The sequence below is a fragment of the Spinacia oleracea genome, chromosome 1 (assembly GCF_020520425.1).
Source record: "Spinacia oleracea cultivar Varoflay chromosome 1, BTI_SOV_V1, whole genome shotgun sequence".
NCBI classification, from domain to species: Eukaryota; Viridiplantae; Streptophyta; class Magnoliopsida; order Caryophyllales; family Amaranthaceae; genus Spinacia; species Spinacia oleracea.
Genome location: NC_079487.1, coordinates 100,037,625 through 100,059,418, shown reverse-complemented (window position 1 = coordinate 100,059,418; position 21,794 = coordinate 100,037,625). Strand labels below are relative to the sequence as shown.

The 21,794-nt window shown below is 36.7% G+C and overlaps 2 protein-coding genes across 2 annotated transcripts; both read right to left on the bottom strand.

The window, feature by feature from the left end:
* Positions 1 to 336: 336 nt before the first annotated feature.
* LOC110805471 (uncharacterized) lies at positions 337 to 1,332 on the bottom strand. The gene has a single exon (XM_022011081.2). The coding sequence runs from the start codon at positions 1,330 to 1,332 to the stop codon at positions 337 to 339; it is 996 nt and encodes a 331-aa protein (XP_021866773.2).
* Positions 1,333 to 3,739: 2,407 nt separating this feature from the next.
* On the bottom strand, positions 3,740 to 15,823 carry LOC110805469 (uncharacterized). Its single transcript, XM_022011078.2, has 11 exons — positions 15,476 to 15,823; positions 13,622 to 13,810; positions 13,449 to 13,502; positions 10,494 to 10,604; positions 9,025 to 9,087; positions 8,679 to 8,933; positions 7,856 to 8,002; positions 7,748 to 7,775; positions 5,753 to 5,823; positions 4,972 to 5,031; positions 3,740 to 4,162 (listed from the first exon to the last, which is right to left on the bottom strand). Exons 1-11 carry the CDS (start codon positions 15,707 to 15,709, stop codon positions 4,094 to 4,096), a joined length of 1,281 nt encoding a protein of 426 aa, XP_021866770.2. The 5' UTR covers positions 15,710 to 15,823; the 3' UTR covers positions 3,740 to 4,093.
* Between the last annotated feature and the right edge of the window lie 5,971 nt (positions 15,824 to 21,794).

The following is a 21,794-nucleotide window of genomic DNA, read 5'->3' as shown; positions in this document are numbered from 1 at the left end:
CTTGCTTATTAAGCTTTTTTGCAACAGCTACCTGCAATACTTGATTAAGTATAGTTTCAATATTCACCTTGTCAGTGCACTTAAGCTGTTTCATGAAATTTACCTTAGATTGAAGATCTTCCCCTTCAATCTTGCAAAGTTTCGGCGATTCGTGGAACCCATAAACAGTTCCCTTCCACGATTCGTTGCTTAGTTCAGAAATCAATAGCCCCATTGAGATGCAGACCTTTTCAGTAGTCTGTTTCATCTTGTCAGAGATGTCACAAACAGCAAGGGAATTCCTCAGTTTCCCTGCAGTGGAAAACAATTCCACCATATTCTTCCATTCTACCTCTTTCACTCCAATGTTCTTTCTTGTAAAGAAGCTATTACACTAAACGGAGTTGAAGGGAAACACCTCAGTTTTTTACCATTAGCCTTAAGAATCATTGACAGTATTATCTGGTAATATTCCTGCAGCTTGCTTGCATTTGCAGTGTCTTTCATCTTCAACATCTTCAACATCTTCAAGTACGCCTTCTTCATAAACATCAAGGTACAATCTTGGACTTGAACTTGCTTTTTTTCTTGCATTTCTTTTTCTAATACCCTTCTTAGCGGTCCTAGAACCTCTTTCCTTAGTCTATCCCGAACCCGATAAGCATAATGAACATCTTCAATGCCATGATAATTCAGGTCTGATTCCCGAGGAAAAACCTTCTTGGCAATGCTCTCGCACAATAGCGTGTGCCTGTCACGTGAGGAACCAAGCGACGGGCAATCTCTTGCTGCAAAGCTCAGTGTATCGGCACCGGCACCGGCACCGCCAGACTGATGTGTTACGATATCTGATCGTAAGAGATCTGCAAAGAGATCAGATACGCGTTCATGGAGGAAGCGGTAAGTTGGATCCTGTACATATTTACACACCGCTCTCTTTGCTATCTTCATCTTCTCATTCTCTGCATTCCCATCTTCATTGACAAGCCTATGCAAGATCTCAGGAAAATCCCTCAATGACCCGATACTAGCGAATTCCCTCAGATTACAAGCAAGGGTTAATGGGTGGTTTTTGTGAAGCCAAATGGCTGCTACATAAAACCCTTCAGTATAGGACACTTTTAGGTAACATATGAGTTTTAATGTGGTTAAATGATCATACTCCCAAGACTTTTTTAGCAAACTTATCAGGGTTTCCGGTGGTGTTTCCGGGTTTACAGCAAAGAAGAATTGGGCACAAGGGTTTTGAGGGATTGTTAAAGGCGGTTTTGTGGGAGGAATTGGTGGTTTTCCGGCAGGAAGGGATAGTGATAAAAGACATCCTCGGAGAATTGGTGGACCTACTAATTGCATAATTTTATGGGGTGATTGATTTTGAGGTTATTTTTCCTATTATTTATGGGGGTAATTTCCTTGGACCCCAAGCAAATTATTAGTGCTAGGTTTAGAATTCTTCTACAAAAAAGATTTGATTGGTTCCGCCAAATCTGACACACAAAAAATGGAAAACGGTCATTTTTGCTAATATTCTTGATATTACTCCGTATTATCTTGTTAATTACTAGGAGTACTAGAGTACATTTCGGTTGTTAGCTAATTGATAGGAAGTGAATTCTAAAAGAGTGATTTATGTATATGAATATCTTTACCCGGGGATACAAGGTGTTTTGTATAATTGTAAAAAGTTCAATACAAACTTTTAGGAAAGTTCAATTACATTCAACAATATGATAAATGGATTTTATTTAAATGCATATTTCTGTTTTTTTTTATAATAATTAATTATATATCATTTTTAAAAATTATTTAGGAACAATTTTACTCCATTTGTTCCTAAATAACCGATGCTTTAACATTTGCCCAAAGATGAGATTAGCTTTTTCTATAACTAAAATCATTAAATCTAGGACATCCCAAACTATCATAAATGTAAAAATAATATAATTTTCGCATATTTAAACATGTCTTCATATTTCTCACTCAATTCTATTGCAATGACTACGATTTTAGATTAAAATTGAGTACATCTGTACATGCACCACCAATCATACCTCTTGCTTGAACACATTTCCTTTCCCCGAAGCTTATGGAGCTTTTGAAATGTAATAGCTAAAGGAATGGTTTTCGTGTGATGAAGAATAAAAAAACGATTTAAGGTGGCATTGTCCACGGAGAAACCACCCCAAAGCCAAGTCATTGACTCTGCTACTCTTTCATCCAAGCCCAGTTCAAGCTCTCAGATATAGGCCTTGTCTTGGTCGAATATCACCAACCTTTTTTGCAGATTTTTTGGAATGGTGAGCCTACAGAAAAGTGGAAACCAACACGCAAGGAGATGCTGAGAGTTTCGAGTTATCAGATGCGGAAGAAAAGAAGTATGGTGCAAATGTAAGAGCGATCACCAATGAATGTAAAAATACTGACGGGTCTACGGTGCACCTGAATGCACATAATAATTTTTAGTGATATCCTTCAGAATATCTTATTTTATTTTAGTTTAAATAAAATTGTTACATCAAGAAAATGATTTTTTTATTTCTGATTTTCATATTTACCACCTTTTAAGTTTCAGGTTTTTGTTTTGACCACCTTATAAAATGTAATTTCATATTTACCGCTTAAATTTTATGAAAGTTTCTTATTTACCACTTTTTAACTTATTTAGTCTAATTTTTCGTCTATGTAGGCTGCACTTAACCAACTCATTCAATTTTCTTCCTTTTCATTAGGTTTCCAATTAAAGAGTTAGTTAAGTTGGGCCCATATGGACGGAAAGTTTGATGAAATCTGTTAAGAAGTGGTGAAATAGTGAATATAAAAAAGTTCATATAATTAAGGTGATAAATACGAAATTACACTTGATGACAACGAGCAGGGCAGGGATGGAAGAGATCAAACACGGGAATAAGATAAAGTAATAGTTACAAAAACTTGAAACTTAAAAGATGGTAAATGTCAAAATATCCGTAAGATAATAACAAGTGAAAAGAAACTTTGTTGCTCCCCTATTGGTGTGGGAAATTTTACCAAAGGAGAGAAGTCCGGAAACAAAGGGGCACCAAACTCCAAAAGGTTCTCAATTCCATTGCATTTGAACTACAACACCAATCACCTTAAACTAATTGTTGCATGCAATTTGTGAAAAATAATAAAGTAGTTCTACAAAGCTACAAGTTTTCCCCAAGTTATAAGCTTACATTTTCAGCATTGGTTCTCCTTCTAATTATTTAGAAATTGTAAGGTAGACCTCTTATCAAACTACTGATGTTTCTCTAAGAAGTTAACTCATCGATTGTTTTTTTTTGTTTTTTTTGTGTGGTAGTCAGTACGGAGCCAAGTCGGCGCAAGGGGGTCCACCGACCCCCCAAACAAAAAGGGAAAAAAATAACTTAGTGAGAGAAAACAGACCTGTTATTGTATAGAACCGATCTCTTAGGGTATACTCAAAATATTCTATTACGAGGGATAATCCTAAGAGACCAGTCTTTAGAAATAACTGGTCTCTTAGAGTTTTTAGGACGCTACCTTTTTTTAAGTAATATATTGTGTGTAGTGGAAAATAACCAGACACAACACACTAAAAGTCCTGGGAACGCAACTGCCGACACCCCGAAAAAAAAATCTTGGCTCCGCCACTGGTGGTGGTGGATATGTTCTTTGTTGTTTATTTTATGTAATCCCTCTTTCTGTTTCCATGTGATCCGCATCAGAATATATCGAATACATGTTATATTGCTAAAAGCAAGAGAAAAGAAGAATGTAAAAGAATGATACTAGTTCCATTATTTATAGACTATTATTGTTCATCTTACAGCATGCAACAAAGCGATGGTACTCGCTTTGTTTTATCAGTTTTTCATTGATCTCTAACTTTACACATTGAATAACGAAACAAGTGCATAACGAATGACAGGAGTATTTGCATCTTTGACAAAATTTGGTGATATCCTTAACATGAATCTACCTCTCTTTTGAGGCCAGGCTCCCATAGTTGAAGAATGTCCTGATTGAAATACTTCGTATATAGTATACTGTAGGCTACTATTGCTGCTGTAACTGGAAGGTAGCAAACCCTTTTACTCTGGCAGTACTTGAATGAGTTGAATCAAAGTCGTCAAACATTAAAGCGAAACAACATGACATCTCCTTCTTGTACAACATATTCCTTCCCTTCAGACTTCAACTGCAATATATAGAACCAATAAAAACCAATTAGAATCATCACTCACCATCAAGAATTTGAAAGAAAACCCCGCCCAATCAACCATTATTGATGGAGAAAGTATTCAAACACTCGATTAAGATCTAAGCAGTTGGGAATTGCTACTAAGGCAAGATGGTGTAACAGATCACTGTAGTTGAGACAGTTTGATGCGAAACATCAGCAACAGATTCACAAGCTACAACATCTATAGGTATACATTTACATGTTTTTTTTCCTGATAAAATATCGGTATACATTCAAGTACGGATTTTATGTGTGAAACTCAATATATTTTGAAAAAAATAATATTATAATTCCTTTAAAATTAAGATCAATATGGGATATTTCAGTTTACCTGGACTGGACCTCAAAAGCTATAGGACAAAGTTGACCACTTATACATGTTGCTAAAGATGGAAGCCATAGTTTAAATCTTCATTAGATGCAAGCTGGCTTGAAGTTCTCTCTGTTCCTGATGCTATGTGCATTGGTAAAAGACAAGCATATATGTGTGTTTTCCCAAAGAGTGTTATTCATATGTACGTGCATTTACACTGGCACTACGAGTGAGAGTGAAACGAGGCAACATTAACGAAGAGCAGTATGTTTCCAGTTTCCACCAAGTTTTTAAAATATTCTGTATTTCCAAGTGTCGGAGAGTTTTAGAACACAAGTGCTCTTTCTGACCTAGTTTATGGAACTTGTTGCATGAAAAGAAGCATTAAAAACGAGTGGTAAAATCCAGAAAGCCAGATATCAAATTTCTTTGTTCAAAGACATGTACTTACCACTCCTCTCTCCCGTGCAGCTGCAAGTGAACCAGCAGCAACAAAATCGTCATAAGCTACCTGAAGAAGAATAATAAGATGAGAATACAAGATATGTGATAGACCTTGACACGGAAGATAGGTAGTACCATAAAACTCAAAGCACGATGTAAAGTACAATTTTCAGTTGTGACAGTTTTTATCATGTGAACCCAATCAAAATAAAAATAAAAAAACTTTATTTAGGGGCAAACATTGCATTTGAATGATTTGACTAGGCATGTAAGGAAAAATGAATCAACAACTTTTGACATAGGTGAAACCAAAGACACCAAATTAGCTAATTCCACTGGAGCGGTTTAAGTCCCTTCTTATACACTAATGAAAGAGACAAACACGAACTCTCTAAAATGCTCACTGAGAAAACACTTTTGTTTTCCAAAAGTGGTCTTTAATCAATACATTCACCGGGAAGAAAATTCAGCTGGACTGACACTTGCTTTAACTTTATAATTTCAGAAATTAGTGGAGAAAAAAGAAAAAAAAAACCATGACTAAGTCATATACAGTAGAATATTAACAAGAAAAGGAAATCACCCCTGCAATAAAAAACTACAGTCAATGGCTATTACCACAGGATTCCGTGCTTAGCTGAATATAAATCCAGGTTCACTGCATTGTACTACCATCTTCCCCAAATTAGTTTCTTTAGAGAGGGATCTAACCTTTAATTATTTCTGAACATAGTTTCATATGCAAAGCAAACTTCCCTTGAGATAAAAAATCTGTTATAAGTGCTTACCGTCTCAGCACGGATAAAACCTTTCTCAAAGTCAGAATGGATAACTCCTGCAGCTTGAGGGGCAGTCATCCCTAGAAAATAAGACGGCCATTGCTCAGAGAACAAATTAGTTATAAACCAAAATGGAAAAATTGGCCTGGTATACGACGCAACAACTTGATAATTTCATATGCGAACACTATGCAATCACAAAGATGAAAACAATAATAGCTATAAATTTCACCCAGGAATATCTCTAGCAAAGAGCCATTGTTAAAATGTTACCATAACCTTTTGAAGGCTCATAACTTGTTAACTGATTCTGATTCCTAATGCATAAACGTCAGTACATCAACTTAGAAGACAGATGAAAAACTCTTAGTTCCTATTTCTTTTATTCCTTTATTCGTAATTTTACTTGTTCCCATCTCTTTTCTGTTAAATTTTCTTTCTTCTGGTTGTGAAATCTGGTGTTGTGTCTGATGCTCACAAGTCACAACAAACACTCGATAGAATACTAGTAAAAATGCAGAATGGTTGTCTTCCCTTGTCCTTTCTGTTTCTCTCACAAAAGATGATGCAAGGACTATTTGCCTGTAAGGATACCAACATACTTTTAGGTACTTTTAATCTGGAATTTAAATATGACACTCCGTTACTTGTTTATAAATTATAATAGAGATTTTTGATGAATAGTCTTAGCATGCATCAGGCCTTGAGAGGGATTCTAGCCTAACAGTCGAGGAAACAAATTGATAGGCGGAATAACTTCTTGACACCAATAAGATAGAGCATTGAGCTTCCTTACCCGGGCATTCCATCCTTTAAGGACCGTAATCCACAGGATGCATCCCTAGACCCTAGGTTGTCCTCATTCTGAAATCATGTCATTGGAAAGACCTCCAAAGATAAGTGACCCATTTAGAAGGACAGAAGACCCTCTGTTGACTTAAGAGGGTAGAATAAGGCTATGTTCTTTTCACCTTGAAAAATAAGCTTCAGGAACATATTCTGATAAGGGCCAATAAATTCATATAAGGACTATTGTGTTCAACTCACAACTAAAATAAGTTCAGATTAGGGTCAATAATTTTGTCCATTTCCGATGGAGCCAAAGATTCATTTGTTCTTTTGGCTGTGGGATGTAATGGACTAAATCAAAATGGCTCTTAAAATCTTTTCGCTTCCTTTCCATGAAGTAGAAGATGGTCGTCCCGTTGTCGTCCCGTTATCGCTTTTGGGTCAATTGGAAACAACTTCTCTGCAATTGCAAGGGTAAGGTTGCGTACGTCCGACCCCCCTTACCCTACTTCTTGCGGGAGCCTCTTTGAGGCAATGGGGTAATGATAATGAATGAATGATTAGGGTCAATAATTTCTCAAAAAGACCAATAAATTTAAAAGAGAATCATAAGATCAGATCAGCTAAGATCGAGGTTTTCGGGTGAAGAGACCATCTTCTCTTTGGCATTAAGTATTTTAGCAATCATGAATTCAACATAATGTCTGGGGAGATATAGTCAGAGCTGATGTTGTTTAGTGAGTCCTTTCAAATTCATCTCTATAGTATCCCATCTTCCCTTTGCTTTTACAGGTCTTCGGTTGGTATTGGGGTAAGATCAGATGCAAAGGCAGCTGCTTTTGTTTTCTTTTCTGACAACACTCATATTCATCTTTACTTCCTTTCTCTTAAAATGCGCTGTTCATAAGATTCTTTTGATGAAGTTTAACTGTATGTCCCATGGGACAACCCATTTTACAGGACATCTTAGGATCTTAACAGAAGCCAAATACAATGTTACCGCCTATTGGAACCACCTTACCGTCAACCTACCAACCCACTCCCCCACCCACCCCTCTACCCCCTTCAACCCCCCCCCCCCCCCCCCCCCCACACACACACACACACTTCCAAATAAAAACAAATACATCCATTTGTTACATTTATTTGGAAAACATTAACCTTTTAAATTTATTTCCATAAGTAGAAAGATCAAGTAAGAACCAAAAATCTAACCTGCGAGTATTGTCCAAGCTTTTGTTTCCTGCATGAAAAGGATTATCGAATTTAGTGACAAATGCTGAACCTAAACGTTATTTGAAAAACCATAATAATCTGCATCACCTTCTCTCCGGAAGTAAAATATGTCTGCAACCCCAAAATTCTATATGTTGCTCTAATAAGGTTTCCCAGACCACTTTCACTGACTCCAAGAGACTTCATATACTCTACTCTATCCTCAGACGGAAGCTCTGTAAGTTCTGCCTCAACCTGCAAATACCTTCCATGCTAGTTAATACCAGAATCGCAAAGTTTCAATGATTGTGAATGTGCTAAACCCATAATCTAAGTAGCAAAGTTCAGATAAGCAAGCAAGAAAAAGTTAATAGAGAATTCGAAGGGAATTTATGTAAATAAATTTTTTCTTAACATGTATTTTGAAGATTTTATTAAATTTTAGTCTATGAAAGGCAAGAAATAAGGGGGAACATTTTAAAACGGGTAAAATTTAGAAGCCTCTGACCGAGTCAAGCTCGCTTGTAACTTCGTAAGAGTCTTGAGCTCAAGTGGAGCACAATTTTTCATGCTCGACAAGCTTCAAGCTTTAGTCGTAGTTTAGCTCGTCAACACCACTGAATATTGGTGTTTAGTTATTTAGATTTATTTGTCTGTTTACCTTTTCTATATCTTACATAAAATGCGTGCCAAGAGGACATGCCGCAGTTACAAAGATGGAGGAAGTGGTTTGATTATGACGGTGGGAGAGAGAAAATAATGAAACAAAGTTTTAAACTATATGAATTTTTTACTTGAGGGAATAAATAAACATAAAGTACCAGTTCCAACTAAGGCCTAAGAACGTTAAAGATCTGTCATCAAACTAAAATCTCTATGAGCATGGAAAATATGATCAAATTAGAGGTGCTTGTGCAATGGTTTATTGAACCTGTGCTGAGACAGTCACCACTTCTGATTGCAACTCTGATGCAAGTTCTGTTACTTGTTGGACATATGGATTATTTCCAGGATCAGCTACTTCAGACTCTGCTACATTTGCAACATAAATTACTGGTTTCATTGTAAGCAAACAAAGATGCTTAACAGCTTCCTTCTCAACATCTGATAAGGCAACTGATCGTGCTGGTTTTCCATCCATAAGCACCTGTTGGATCCTTTCCAGAGCAGATCTTTCTGCTTCCTCCTGAAGGTGCCAAAAAGTAGAGCAATTATGATCAAACTAAAAGCATTTTCTCATTTTCATAATGTACTGATGTAATACCAACTTTTGTTACCTTTGCTTTAGTTTGTGAATCCTTTGCCTTGCTTTTTTTAAGTTTATCCAACCTTTTTTCCATCTGCATTCACAATATGATTCAACATCCAGAGACACCAGTTAGATCCAACATATTTTTGCACTTTTTACCTAGTTACAGGTCTGGGTCATCTTATGTTATATCCACAATTTGTAAATTAGTTAAACAATAAAAAGCAAGTTGAAGAGGTCGGATTCAACATAAACACCAAAAGCAACAACTGAAAATCCCATCAGATCAAGAGTCTTCATGGATCAACCTTTTTGCATTAGTAGAAATTAAGCTAAAGAGCCTCATCAAAATGTGTGAGCGAGATTGTGTAAGCTAAAGTCTTAATTCCCTTACAACCACCCCTCTCTCCCTCAAACACCTACAAGACCTAATCAAGAGTAGACCTAAAACACTAATCTGTGTATTACACGATTCAAACGCAAAGAACTGACATGAAAAAACTCAACCCCAAGCCTATTGATTGAATAATGATAATAAGTTAAGTGACAGTAGACTGGAATATCCAAAGCAAACCTAATTGAATGTATCATCACCTAAATGACCTCATAAAAATTGACCTGCAACCCATTTGCCCCCTCTAGGAAAAAACCTTATTAGAGCTAATGGAGCTACAGTGAGGTGCATGGTTAGTGGGGAGCAAAAAGTCTAGGTAACCAGCATCAACCAGCATGGATTTCGTTTTTTAAGCTTGAAACCTACCCTGTCTTTTCCAGCTAAGGTTCCAAAATTTTAAAAAACTTCAGTTCCATTTCCAATATTTTTTTGGATTTTAAGACTTAACCCGGGAAAATCCCACTATCATTTTATGCATATTTAGGATTGTATAGGCTAATTGACCGTAAGAATAAAAGGACACTTCCTCTGTTTTTTTGTTGTTGCACCGTTTCCCTTTTCATGGTCAAACTTTCAGAACTTTGACCACGTTTTACTACTTAATATATAAAAATACATATTATCATGTGTGATATTGGGAGATTCGCCACGGTGTAGTTTATTCAAATATCAACTCCTATTTTTTTTTTTAAATATAAAACTAAAGATTTTTAAGTTCAAAAGTGCACGTCGATATGGAATGTCAAAAGAGAAATAGTACAACTAAAAAAGTAGAGGATGTATGTTGTTGATAAGACAACATAAAAATAGAACAAAATTTCTGATGTTAGGGAGTGTTTGGTTTGGTGTAAAATGTTTTCGCGGAAAATGATTTTCCAATTTTCAGTAATTCTACATTGTTTGTTATGGCAAGGGGGTAAAACAAATTTTCAATAACTCTCTTAAGGGTGGAAAACATTTTCCATTTGAAAGGTAGGGAAATCACTTTTCCACTTTTCCTCCTTACAAACAAAAACAGTATGTAGCCCTAAAAGTAGTATCTAGTAAATGACATAAATTTGCTTTAAAGGTCTAGACGAAATATACCAGCATCAACAAGGTACCTGATCCAGATCTGAGAAGATTAACTCTAGATTGATGACATCGATGTCAGACTTAGGATCAACTTTTCCATTTACGTGAATTATATCATTATCATCAAAACATCGTACAACCTGAATCAATCAGAAATGCAGAACTATGATTAATAGAAAAGAGTAAAGAATCCCTTTGTTGTCAGTAATTATGAAAACATGAAGTTTAAGTTTGGCAACAATTAGATGAGTACCATAATTTGAAACTTACAGCTCAGAGGAGTTATAGCATAAAACTTTGCAATGACTAACACTTCACAAGAAAAAGACTGAAACAGTCAACCATGCAAGTGATGCAACCGATAAATTAATTGGTACAGCTGTACAAGAGGTTCCAGAGTTGCAATGAAGTTATATTATGATTCCTACGACCAACATAAATTCTTAACTTCAAACAGGTTTAGCTTTTTATGTAGACCTAATGGGAATTGCAAAATGCAAGGATAAAAACCTTTATTATGAGCAGGATTATCCCTTCAACAACAGATCATTTCTTTATTACATTAAAAGGCCTGTAACTACAGAAGTACATTTTTTCCAGCTAGAAAAGGAGAAAAGGGTTTGTAGAAACCCAACTCCAAAGCCTACAATACTCAACCAACCCCACATTATGATTTTTTACATATACAACACATGTAGTTTATAGAGACTGTTCCAAGCATGTAATCCAAGCCGTTGCATGATAAGATTTGAAAAGTATGATAAAATTTGAAAAGTTTATAGAGATGCTATTAAAATTATTTGCCGTTGTAGCTACACTTCTTTTAAATCTGCATATAATCCAAGCATCATGAGACTGTTCCTTAACCCAATATATAAAGAGACCTTTGAAATATGTTGCAGTGGATTTATATGATAGAATATGAGAACCATCAGCTATTATGCCCCACTATCATCTTTATAGTTGTACGCTTGTGCCAAAGAGTAGGCATAGTTTCATGTCGGTCAAGAGTTCCAGACACTTAGTAAAAACATACTATACCCTAGATGCAAACTCTTCACAGTTTCATAAGAAACAATGTAGATGCTGTATTAAATATTAGCACAAGTGTGGAGTAATGGAGGAAACTATCAGCGACCTAGATGGTATATTCATTTCAATAACTGTATTAACAAAGATATAGTAAGTAAGAAAGAAGAACATTTGCAACAAAAATAACAACATTATTATTCATTCTCAGATAATCAAATACTACATCAAAGCCTTAATAGGCTCATAAAACACACTATATCACTAAAACTTAGAACCATACTAGAAAGTGGAATAATCCACTAACCAGTAAGTCAACATAAAAGGAAGCTTAAGACCCACTAATACACATTAAAAAATGCATAACCTAATCATGTCTTTTAAATTATGGGCGACTAACCCATGACTAATTGTAGCATTACTCTCAACAATGCACTGACATGACACGCTAAGTAAATGCAACTTTTCATTTCATCTCAAGTACATTTTAAGAAACTGCCCAGTGATTAATTCAAGTTGCAGAGATGTTGAATTAGGACAAAGTTGTGCACATATAAGCCATTCTTGAACCCAGTCAGCAGGAATCTTGAGAACTGGCTGCCTGTCATAAGTTTCATAACCTAAAAACTGAATGATCATTTTCAAAGACAATTCCTAACTTGCTATGCTAGGTGCACTTGAAGAACTTCCATCAATAAACATAAAAGATGGGAAATTCTTTGAAAAAGTTTCAGACGGTTCCAGATACTTAAACTTAGATTTGTTGAAAAATATATAATGGACGGCAATTCACACTACTAATCTTAATTGTCTAAGCTCAGAATTTTCAATGCAATTTAAGAAAAACTGCCCATGTACTAACACCTACATTAAATTTTATTTATTTGATACTTTACCATACACTCTTGACTTCTCTACTCCACTACTACATCCCCACGTCTTGACTTTATAACATCCCTACAACCAATTTTTTTTTTCTAATGTAGAACTGGGTCAACAGGAAATCCTAGACGACAACTTTATTATTTCTTTTTTATAGTGAAACACAAAAATTTAACTAAACCTGACAACCTCAAAAGACGTAGTACTGTGTATGATCTAATTTTGAAGTAACATACACAGATTCAATATTGCAGAATTGGATAGGGAGAGGGGGTAAGCTGTGATCCGAATGCATAGTCAACATAGAACTTACAATAAATAGAGAGGATGAAACTGCAAGAAAGTTTAATAAGGTTTTGGTGAAAGACTACTAAGAACATAAATGGGCTACGTCATGTGTGATGGACACCTAACATTTGCTTTTTATTGAAAAGAATGGGAGGCAAGAATGACATGAAATCAGCTTCTTTTGTCACTTAGTCATAGGTCATCCTATAACTTACATTCTGTTTAACTATCCCAACAAACAACTCCAATAACCTAGCCAGTCAGTTCATATGAGAAGCACTTTTTACTTGACCCACAATTTCGTCCTTTTTTCTTCCTCTGATATTTTAAAAAGCAAGAACGGTTTTTCTCAAATTTAAAGTATTACAGCTGTTGATTGCAATCAAGTAATCAACGCTACATAGACTAAGAGAAGAATTTGGCATTATAGCCACTCTCCTTGGTCCTTACATGAAGTGCCATCCACTATGGAAAACAAAAGAAGCTGCTACTCTCCAGCCATAGACCCTAACTTTCATCAAAATGCTATATACACTAAGCATTATGAAACATAACAGATGTACATGTTGATCACAATCTCGAAAGCATGAACATAAAAGATTAGAAGAATACACATCACACACACATACATGGACATTAGACACTGAAAAAATGACTACACATTTCTCTAAATCAGTGATGTAAGTTGGGAGTTTTGGAAGGTGGCATGAAACGATCACTAATTTTCTATGCATCCATTTAGATTCATGATATAATTGAACTTCAGTAATATAAATAATAAGCACCTGAAGTAGGGAGTCGACTTCGCGAATATGAGATAAGAACTTATTACCTAATCCCTGCAGTTAGAACGTTATCAGAATACAGAAACATTAGTATTCTTGCAACCTAACAGGAAAAATGGAAAAGAAGGAAATAAAAGAAAATATACACTTTGAAAGAAATTAAATGGTCAAACCTCTCCCTGACTGGCCCCCTTCACAAGTCCAGCAATATCCACAAATTCTACAGATGCTGGAACCATTTTCTGAGATTTGCTTAAATCGGAAAGCACCTGCAATCTTGGGTCTGGAACAGCAACAGTTCCTACGTTTGGCTCTATTGTGCAAAAAGGAAAATTAGCAGCTTGCGCCTTCCCATTTTCAACCTGCAAAGATGTACTTTACTTAATAAGACAGTTGAGAAGAAACAAAACCAACAAAGAAAGTTCAAATTTTACAACATTTGCAGCATCAACGTCATAGTTGAAGTGTAACACTACTTTGGCATTGAACCTTAGTCTCCTTACTGTTAATCAAAGAATTCATCAAACAAACTAAAGAATTGAAGATTCCGTATACTTAAAGAAGGACCGTGATCGCAAACAGGGCTTTTGGGGAAGCTAAAAAACAAATGTGAGCGCCCAGCGTGAAATTTGAGATAGAACAATTAAGAATACAAAAGCCATCTGTTTTTGGAGAACTAAGACTAATCACCTACTATAACTAATCGAATTTCCACTTCCGTTAGTTCTAAACTAAAAACTACAATCTAAGGCTAAGTGGTTCATTTTTAAGAACCTGCAAATGGTAAGACAAATAGACATAAGTTGACGCCACAGAAAGAAACCATCTTAACCTTGTATGACATTCCAGATAGCAACTAAAATAATGATAGCCACATGTTAACAAAAAGAGCAGGACACGAACGAAGTGGTAAAGAAATTTGTGCTACTTGTAACAGTAATAGGAAACACATAAGTTCTTTAGCTGTGAATACAGTAGTTGTACGTCCGGAACATCAAGAACTGGCTGGGTATTGGAGTTGTGACTAATAACTTCTATCTTGTACTAAGATGGATTGTAGAAAAACTAAAAGATATCTTCTTTTTGGAGAAATGTTGCTATTTCTGCTGTAATAACAACTTTTACAAGTTGTGTCATGTAAGAAATTAAGCTCTTTCGAATTCGGGTTTCGGCAGAGGGAGCAGTTGTTTCAGAGATCAAGTCTGCAGTGAAGGGAAGAACAAGTTATATTTTGGGCAGGAAAGTGTCTCTGATTGATAGAGAATGGGGCGAAAGCTTGTAATTAGTTGTATTTTTGTTCTTGTTTGTTGTTGTAAGGCCTATGCCCTACGGTCTTGAGTGAGAGTAAGGTTATAGAAAAGGATTTAACAATGAAATGGTAAGATAACCTTCATCAATGTGCTTGGTAATGCATTCCCTAGCTCTCATTAAAGTAGTTTGATTAAAGAACTTGACCAGAGGCCTAGTATTACCAGCATATCAAACTTCAAAGGGCTCATAACAGAAACAATATTCACTTCCGCCTCTATAGTAGAAGCCTTCTAAGTTCTAACCACTACAAACTATTCATACCATGTACATTGCTAGCTTATTCGCAGCTTACTGCCTTGCTTTCTATTTCAAGTCATTCCACTTTAATTGTACACTTCCCTTACAAAATAGAAAGATTTCAAATGGACCAACATAGTCCAAGTCTAAACTCAAGGCAGGCGAAACAGCCTGAAGCTTCCATAGCCAATAAACATCAACCCCAACTTTATTGGGTCATATAGCATTTATCAATAACAATATACAACACTGTACAAACATAACACTCAACAACTCGATCAAATGAGCTTCCATGGACCAAATAATAACAAGCAACAGCTACCCACAATCATTAAGGTAATGAACAAAAAATTTATCTCAGAGATTCAAAAAACAAACAAATTTTGAGGCATTTCTCAATGTTGTCATTTGATCAAACACCTTACAGACAGAACCAAAAAACAGAATTGAGAGTAAATGAAAGAGAAAAACTGGCTTACCACAGCATTGAAAAGAGTGGATTTTCCAACATTAGGGAGACCAACAATGCCAGCTCTCAAGCTCATAGAAACTTTGAGTGCTGAAGAAGATAAGCTCCTTCTACCGAGGATTACATAGTTGGTAAAGCAACAACGACTGAGAGACGGGTCAGTGCTGAGAAATGAGGATTTGAATGGCGTATGTAGACCAGATAGGGCAGGGCGCCATTGATGAGTTCTAGCTATTCTCGCCATTGCTGCCTAATCTTTAAGGTTTGCGTTCACACGCACTGAAACACTTGTGTTCTCAATTGAAATGGTCAGTAGAAAGGGAGATTGGTGGGACTGTGGGGGGTCGAAACTCGAAACGATTTATCTCTCCAAAGGCGGTTTTTTGTTTTTTTTTTTATAGCCAAGCTTTTTTTTGAGCGATTTCCGTCAATATTGCACAAAGATAAGTTAATTCCCAAAACACGTTACTTTTCTTGTTAATTCCCACCATACCGTCCACGTCAGCAAGGGAGAGAGAAAACTAATTTTTTTTTTCCGGTTCAACACTAAACCGCTATCTGAGATAGCGGTTTGGTTTAGAACTAAACCGCTATCTCAGAATGCGGTTTATACTACTTAACCGCATTCTGAGATAGCGGTTTAGTTCAAAACCAAATCGCTATCTCAGATAGCGGTTCATAATGCCCCCTGCATCAAAGCTTGCAGTTTCCAGTGTTCAGCCAGAAAATGGGCTGAGATCTTCTGCCAAATAGTCCAACTCCAACAACCTGTAAACAAATCCAAGATCTCCAACAACGTCTATAATCCAACTCCAACGTCTATAATCCAACTCCAACAACCTCCACAAATCATACCAACCAACCAAACCATAACACTTATGCAACAAAATAGAAGAGTGCAAACAAAAAATTTCCAAAAGTTCAATCGTTCCAATAATGACACATGAGTTTCTAAAAGTTTTAAAAGTTCCAATACTAGCAAAAAGAACAAAAGATTACACAAAATTTCTAATGTAGCTCAAATCTAAGTTCTACGTTGTTTCTTTGAATGCTCGGACGATGAAAATGAGGACTCATCCTCCTCGACAATTGGCTCGGGACGTTGACTAGGAGAGCAACCCTTTTGTCGCCGGTAAGTGAGAAGCTGCAAAGGAGGAGATGAAATAACTTGTGATGCTGGCGGAGATGCAGGAGGAGTAAGAGGTGGAGGGCGTGGAGAAGGTGGTGGTGGAGGGCGTGGAGAAGGTGGTGGTGGAGGGCGTGGAGAAATAAGTGCTGGAAGGCGTAGAGGAGGAGTAAGTGGTGGAGGGCGTGCACGTGGTGGTCGAAAACCACGCCCTCGAGAAACATGTGAGGTGGAGGTGTCGGGTGTACACTGAGACGAGGCTAAATCATATTGTTGGAGGATATGTTCTTGCCCCACTCTTGATAAGGTCTCAATGCAAGAGGAACTCAAATTGCGTAACGTATCAAGAGTGAGAGGAAGGGCCAAACTGGGAGGTAACTCTAACGCAGAATCCACAGCTCGAGTGCATCTTGAGGCAAGATCAGCCAATGCATGTGACTACAAAAAAGAATGTGAAACAATAATTAGAATTCAACATTAGTTATGAATATAAACATTATACATGAAAATGGAACAAGGATTAATTTACCAAAAAAATATCAGAGGAAGACGGCTGATAATGAGTGGTGGGGGGTGATCGTGTAACAGGAGTAATGAGGAGTCTCGTGATGCTACAATACCAATCCATATACTCCTTCATCCTCTCACGATGACCGGCAAAAGGAGTGCCTTGAACAATCCGACTCTCACGATCACGCCACTCCTCCACATATTTGCGATGCATCTCTTCAAACTTCTTGTTTTTATGCCGTCGATCCACATTATGAAGATCAACACTCGTGTCACACGCAACGGGAACTGACTGTTCCAATCCAAACTGACGCATCACTCGATTTGGGTAGTGGTACTCAACAATGTCAAAGCAAATCAACGGTACAACTGAGCGCCATATATCTCTATCACATCTACAAATCTCGGGTAGTAAACCAAGTACCGTCTCTGAATATGGCTGCCAAGTCATCTACAATAAGTAAAAAGTGAGTATTTAGGCAATTTTAGGTGAAATTAAGCAATTTTAGGCTATTTTGGACAATTCTAGGTGAATTTAAGCCTTTTTAAACTACATTATGTGATTTTAAGCTATTATAGACTATGTTAGGTGAACTTAAGCGTGTTTAGGTGTATTTAGGCTATATTTGGTGGATTTAGGCTAATTAAGGTAAATTGAAGCTATTTAAGGCGATTTTAGGCCATTTTAGGCAATCTTTGGTGAATTTAAGCTATTATATGCCATTTTAGGTGAATTTAAGCTAATTTAGCCTATTTTAGGTGAATCCAAGCTATTCTAGACTATGTTAGGTGAATTTAAGCTAGTTTAGGCCTTTTTAGGCTATGTTTGGTGGATTTAGGCTAATTAAGGTGAATTGAAGCTATTTTATGCGATTTTAGCCTTTTTAGGCAATTTTTGGTGAATTAAGGGAATTTTTAGACAATTTTTGGTGAATGTAGGCTATTTACGACAAAAATAGCACAAATTTACCTAAATTAACCTAAATTAACATAACTTTATCTAAGTAGAATCGAGGGAGCTCAAATTGACGTTCGTTGACTTAATTGACCTAAGTTGACCTAACTAGTTGAAGTAATCACAATTTAGACCAAAGTTGACCAATGTTGACTTAAATTGACCGAAGTTGACCTAACTAGTTGAATTTAGGCAATTTTAGTTGAATTTAGGTCAATTTATGCTATTTTAGTTGAATTTAGGTCATTTTATGCTTTTTTAGTTGAATTAATCACAATTTAGACCAAAGTTTATCAAAGTTGACTTAAATTGACCAAAGTTGACCTAACTAATTGAATTTAGGCAATTTTAGTTGAATTTAGGTCAATTTATGCTATTTTAGTTGAATTTAGGTCATTTTATGCTTTTAACTTGAATTAATCACAATTTAGACCAAAGTTGACTTAAATTGACAATTTAGACCAAAGTTGACTTAAATTGACAATTTAGACCAAAGTTGACCTAGTTGACTTTAATGCACCTACATTGACAAAAATTGACCAAAGTTGACCTAACTTGAAACAAAAGAAGCATTTGAGTAATTAGTAAGGTGAGATATTAAATACCTGTGTCTCCTTTTGATGGTCAAGTGCATCCCTAAAGAAAGAGAGTCCACTAGCTGTATGGCCACATGAAAAGTGAACCCTAAGCCAACTAACAAAACAAGTAAAGTAAAGTGTTAACAAATTACTTGATTTATCGAAGTAGTAATGAGTAGTTAAACAAATTAGTTACCTGCATGCTAAGGGGTCCACTCCACGCTGATGCTGAGTACCAAGAATAGATGGATCGTCGACCTCAATAGGATGCTCTGGGTCAGGAGGTGGAGCATCGCGAACTCTCCAAATCCTCGGACGACCAATGTGAATATGCTCCCATGACCATAACTGCAGAAGTATAAGTGGACCACCAATGTCACGGGATCGTCTACGAGCGGCTCGACACATCTGTCGATACAAATAAGCAAGGGTCGCACTCCCCCAGCTGTATGTCCCAGCTCTACGCAAGTCGCGAATCAATGGCAAGTAGACGAGCTGCACGACATCACCGCTCTTATCAGCCAACAAAATGGACCCCATAAGTGCAAGAATATATGCTCGGCTAAACCTCTCATAAACAATATCAGCAGCGTCATCAGGGGGGCCCTGACTGAAGTGTCGCCTCAACCAAGTCATCCTCAATGATTAACCCTGGAGAACAGGTTTTCCATCATCACCAGGCTCTGGTCGTATCCCTAACAACTCCTCGACTAAAGCTGACCACACCCCAGTACCATCCCCTGTGACAGGAGCCCCATGAACTCTGAGCCCCAACAAAACAGCGACATCCTGCAGAGTAATAGTAGCCTCACCAACAGCCAAATGAAAAGTGTGCGTCTCCTATCTCCATCTCTCAATCAATGCTGTGATCAAAGACCTATCTAAGGCTAATCCACCACCAACCAATCTATGTACACCATAGAACCCTGCTAATCTAACAAACTCCAAGACTCGATCATGTATCACCCACTCTCCTAAACCAAGCACGTGCTCCCGACACGTCAAAATCCTGTCCATACCCCCTCCCCAAACATCCTCACTCCTATGCTCCGCCTGCAACGTCAAAACCGAAGTATCACGTGGGCCGGGATGGATCGTCGGCTCCATGAGACCTGAAAAAGAAGTTTATTAGAAATCGTAAAATCACACGTCAAAAGACTAAAATTTCAAATTGAAAAACTCAAGAGCTTAAAACGAATCAAAGATAGGACTTTTAAGAGTACTTTTAAGCGATAAACAATTCAAAAACATAAAAACCACAGGATAATCATTTTAACATAATATGATTCATAACATCGCTATCTCAGTTAGCGGTTAGAAATACATTAACAATAAAAAAAATTACAATTCATGGTAATCATGATCATAAACCCATCAAACAAACCTAAGCATGATATTCCTAATAACATCATCAAACAAACCTAAACATAGCAACAAATATTACTGAATTAATAATTAAATTCGAATATATTAATTCAAAATAAAATATTAGGGTTTACCTGATGTAGAACCACCGACGGCCGGTGGTGGGTGAGAAAGAAGCTCGACGGCGTTGGTGGCTGATGAGGAACCTCGACGTCCGGTGGTGTTGAGGAAGAGGTCCGACGGTCGACCTAGGGCTTAGGAGCAATCCTCGAAACGGAGGAGCGACGGAGAACGGTGAGAAAAATGATCACGAAGGGTGAGAATTCGTTGTGGGTGAGGAGGCTCGACGGCGGGTGAGGAGGCCTGAGGGAGGGCGAAGACGAAGGTCACCACCGGCGACCCGGGCGGTGGAGAGAGATCAGTGAGCGGGACGACGGAGAGAGAAACAGAGAGCGGGGTTTTTTTTTTTTTTTTTGATTTTTTGAATTTGCTTACTGGGAGGTATGGGAGAGCAAGGGGTAAACCGCTATCTCAGATAGCGGTTCATTAAACATTAACCGCTATCTCAGATAGCGGTTAACCCCCATGAACCGCTATCTGAGATAGCGGTTTTGCTCTGCTTATTTTTTAAAAAAAAGGCCGGTTCACTGTGCTGACGTGGACGGTATGGTGGGAATTAACAAGAAAAGTAACGTATTTTGGGAATTAACTTATCTTTGTGCAATATTGACGGAAATCGCTCCTTTTTTTTTTTTTAATTCTTTATGGTAGGAATACTTTTGCAAATTCTCATTGATCACAAAATTATTGCCATTTTCTTTAAAATAGCATTAGTAATATATAATCTCTCTAAAATAGCATTATTTTATTAATTTTAACCTAATTAACTACTAATATAATACTGATTATTGTTAAAATCAATAAAATTACTAAATAACCCTATAAGTTACTTAATGCAGAAAAGATTTTCTTTATGCAGAAAACAAAATTACCAAAAGATCCCTAATTAATTATTAAAAAGTTATTAAAAGAAAAATTATTGATTATTAAATACGTAAATCCGACAACCGGTGATATTGAGGCGTAAATTTAGCTTTGCTTTTGACAGCTTTGGTGAAGCAAAGTAATGATGTCATCAATTCTCTATAACTCTGATGACATTAAAGGGAAAAGAGGACCAACCAAGAGGATCAAAGAATTGTGCCATCAAGGAATTTCTGTCAGGGATGCAATTTTTATAAGTCGGTTGATGATATTTTAGTTGGGTCAGATGGACCACCCAACGTACTCCGTATTTAAGAATTCTAGTAATATTAACGATTAGTAACATTATTTTCATCATTTAATTCATAGTTGTAATATGTGGAAATAATAACACATATATCACTTACTAACGCCTACTGAATTCGAGCCAAGTATTTTGACGACATAACGTACTCGATAATATTCAATTTATCAATACCCATAAAATACTAATGTACTCGATATTAACGACATAACGTACTTGAAATACATAGAAAAATTAAAACCACAAATATGTAAGTCAGGGGTAAGTAATATAATAGAGTATCCTTCAACGGAAAAAAAAAAATATAGAGTAAACTAATTATCTAAAATATGGTACGTTGGGTGGGATTATTTTTTTTGTTGACAATTTGGGGTGGGATTATATAATAGAGTACTCCGTATAGTTACAGGATGCCGGCCCCACTAAAATATGGTCGTGACTTGTGAGACCACTCCCGAACAATGCGTTGAGAGCATCAGCATATTACGTAGAGGGATGCTACATCGC

What these genes read in the sequence shown, in the direction of transcription:
- LOC110805471 (XM_022011081.2), bottom strand. Translation starts at nt 1,332, where the DNA reads ATGCAATTAGTAGGTCCACCAATTCTCCGAGGATGTCTTTTATCACTA.
- LOC110805469 (XM_022011078.2), bottom strand. Translation starts at nt 15,709, where the DNA reads ATGGCGAGAATAGCTAGAACTCATCAATGGCGCCCTGCCCTATCTGGT. An exon ending in AGGGGGCCAGTCAGGGAGAG is followed by an intron (nt 13,503 to 13,621) that starts GTTTGACCATTT and finishes TTCTAACTGCAG; the next exon opens with GGATTAGGTAATAAGTTCTT. An exon ending in ATTTTACTTCCGGAGAGAAG is followed by an intron (nt 7,776 to 7,855) that starts GTGATGCAGATT and finishes CTTTTCATGCAG; the next exon opens with GAAACAAAAGCTTGGACAAT.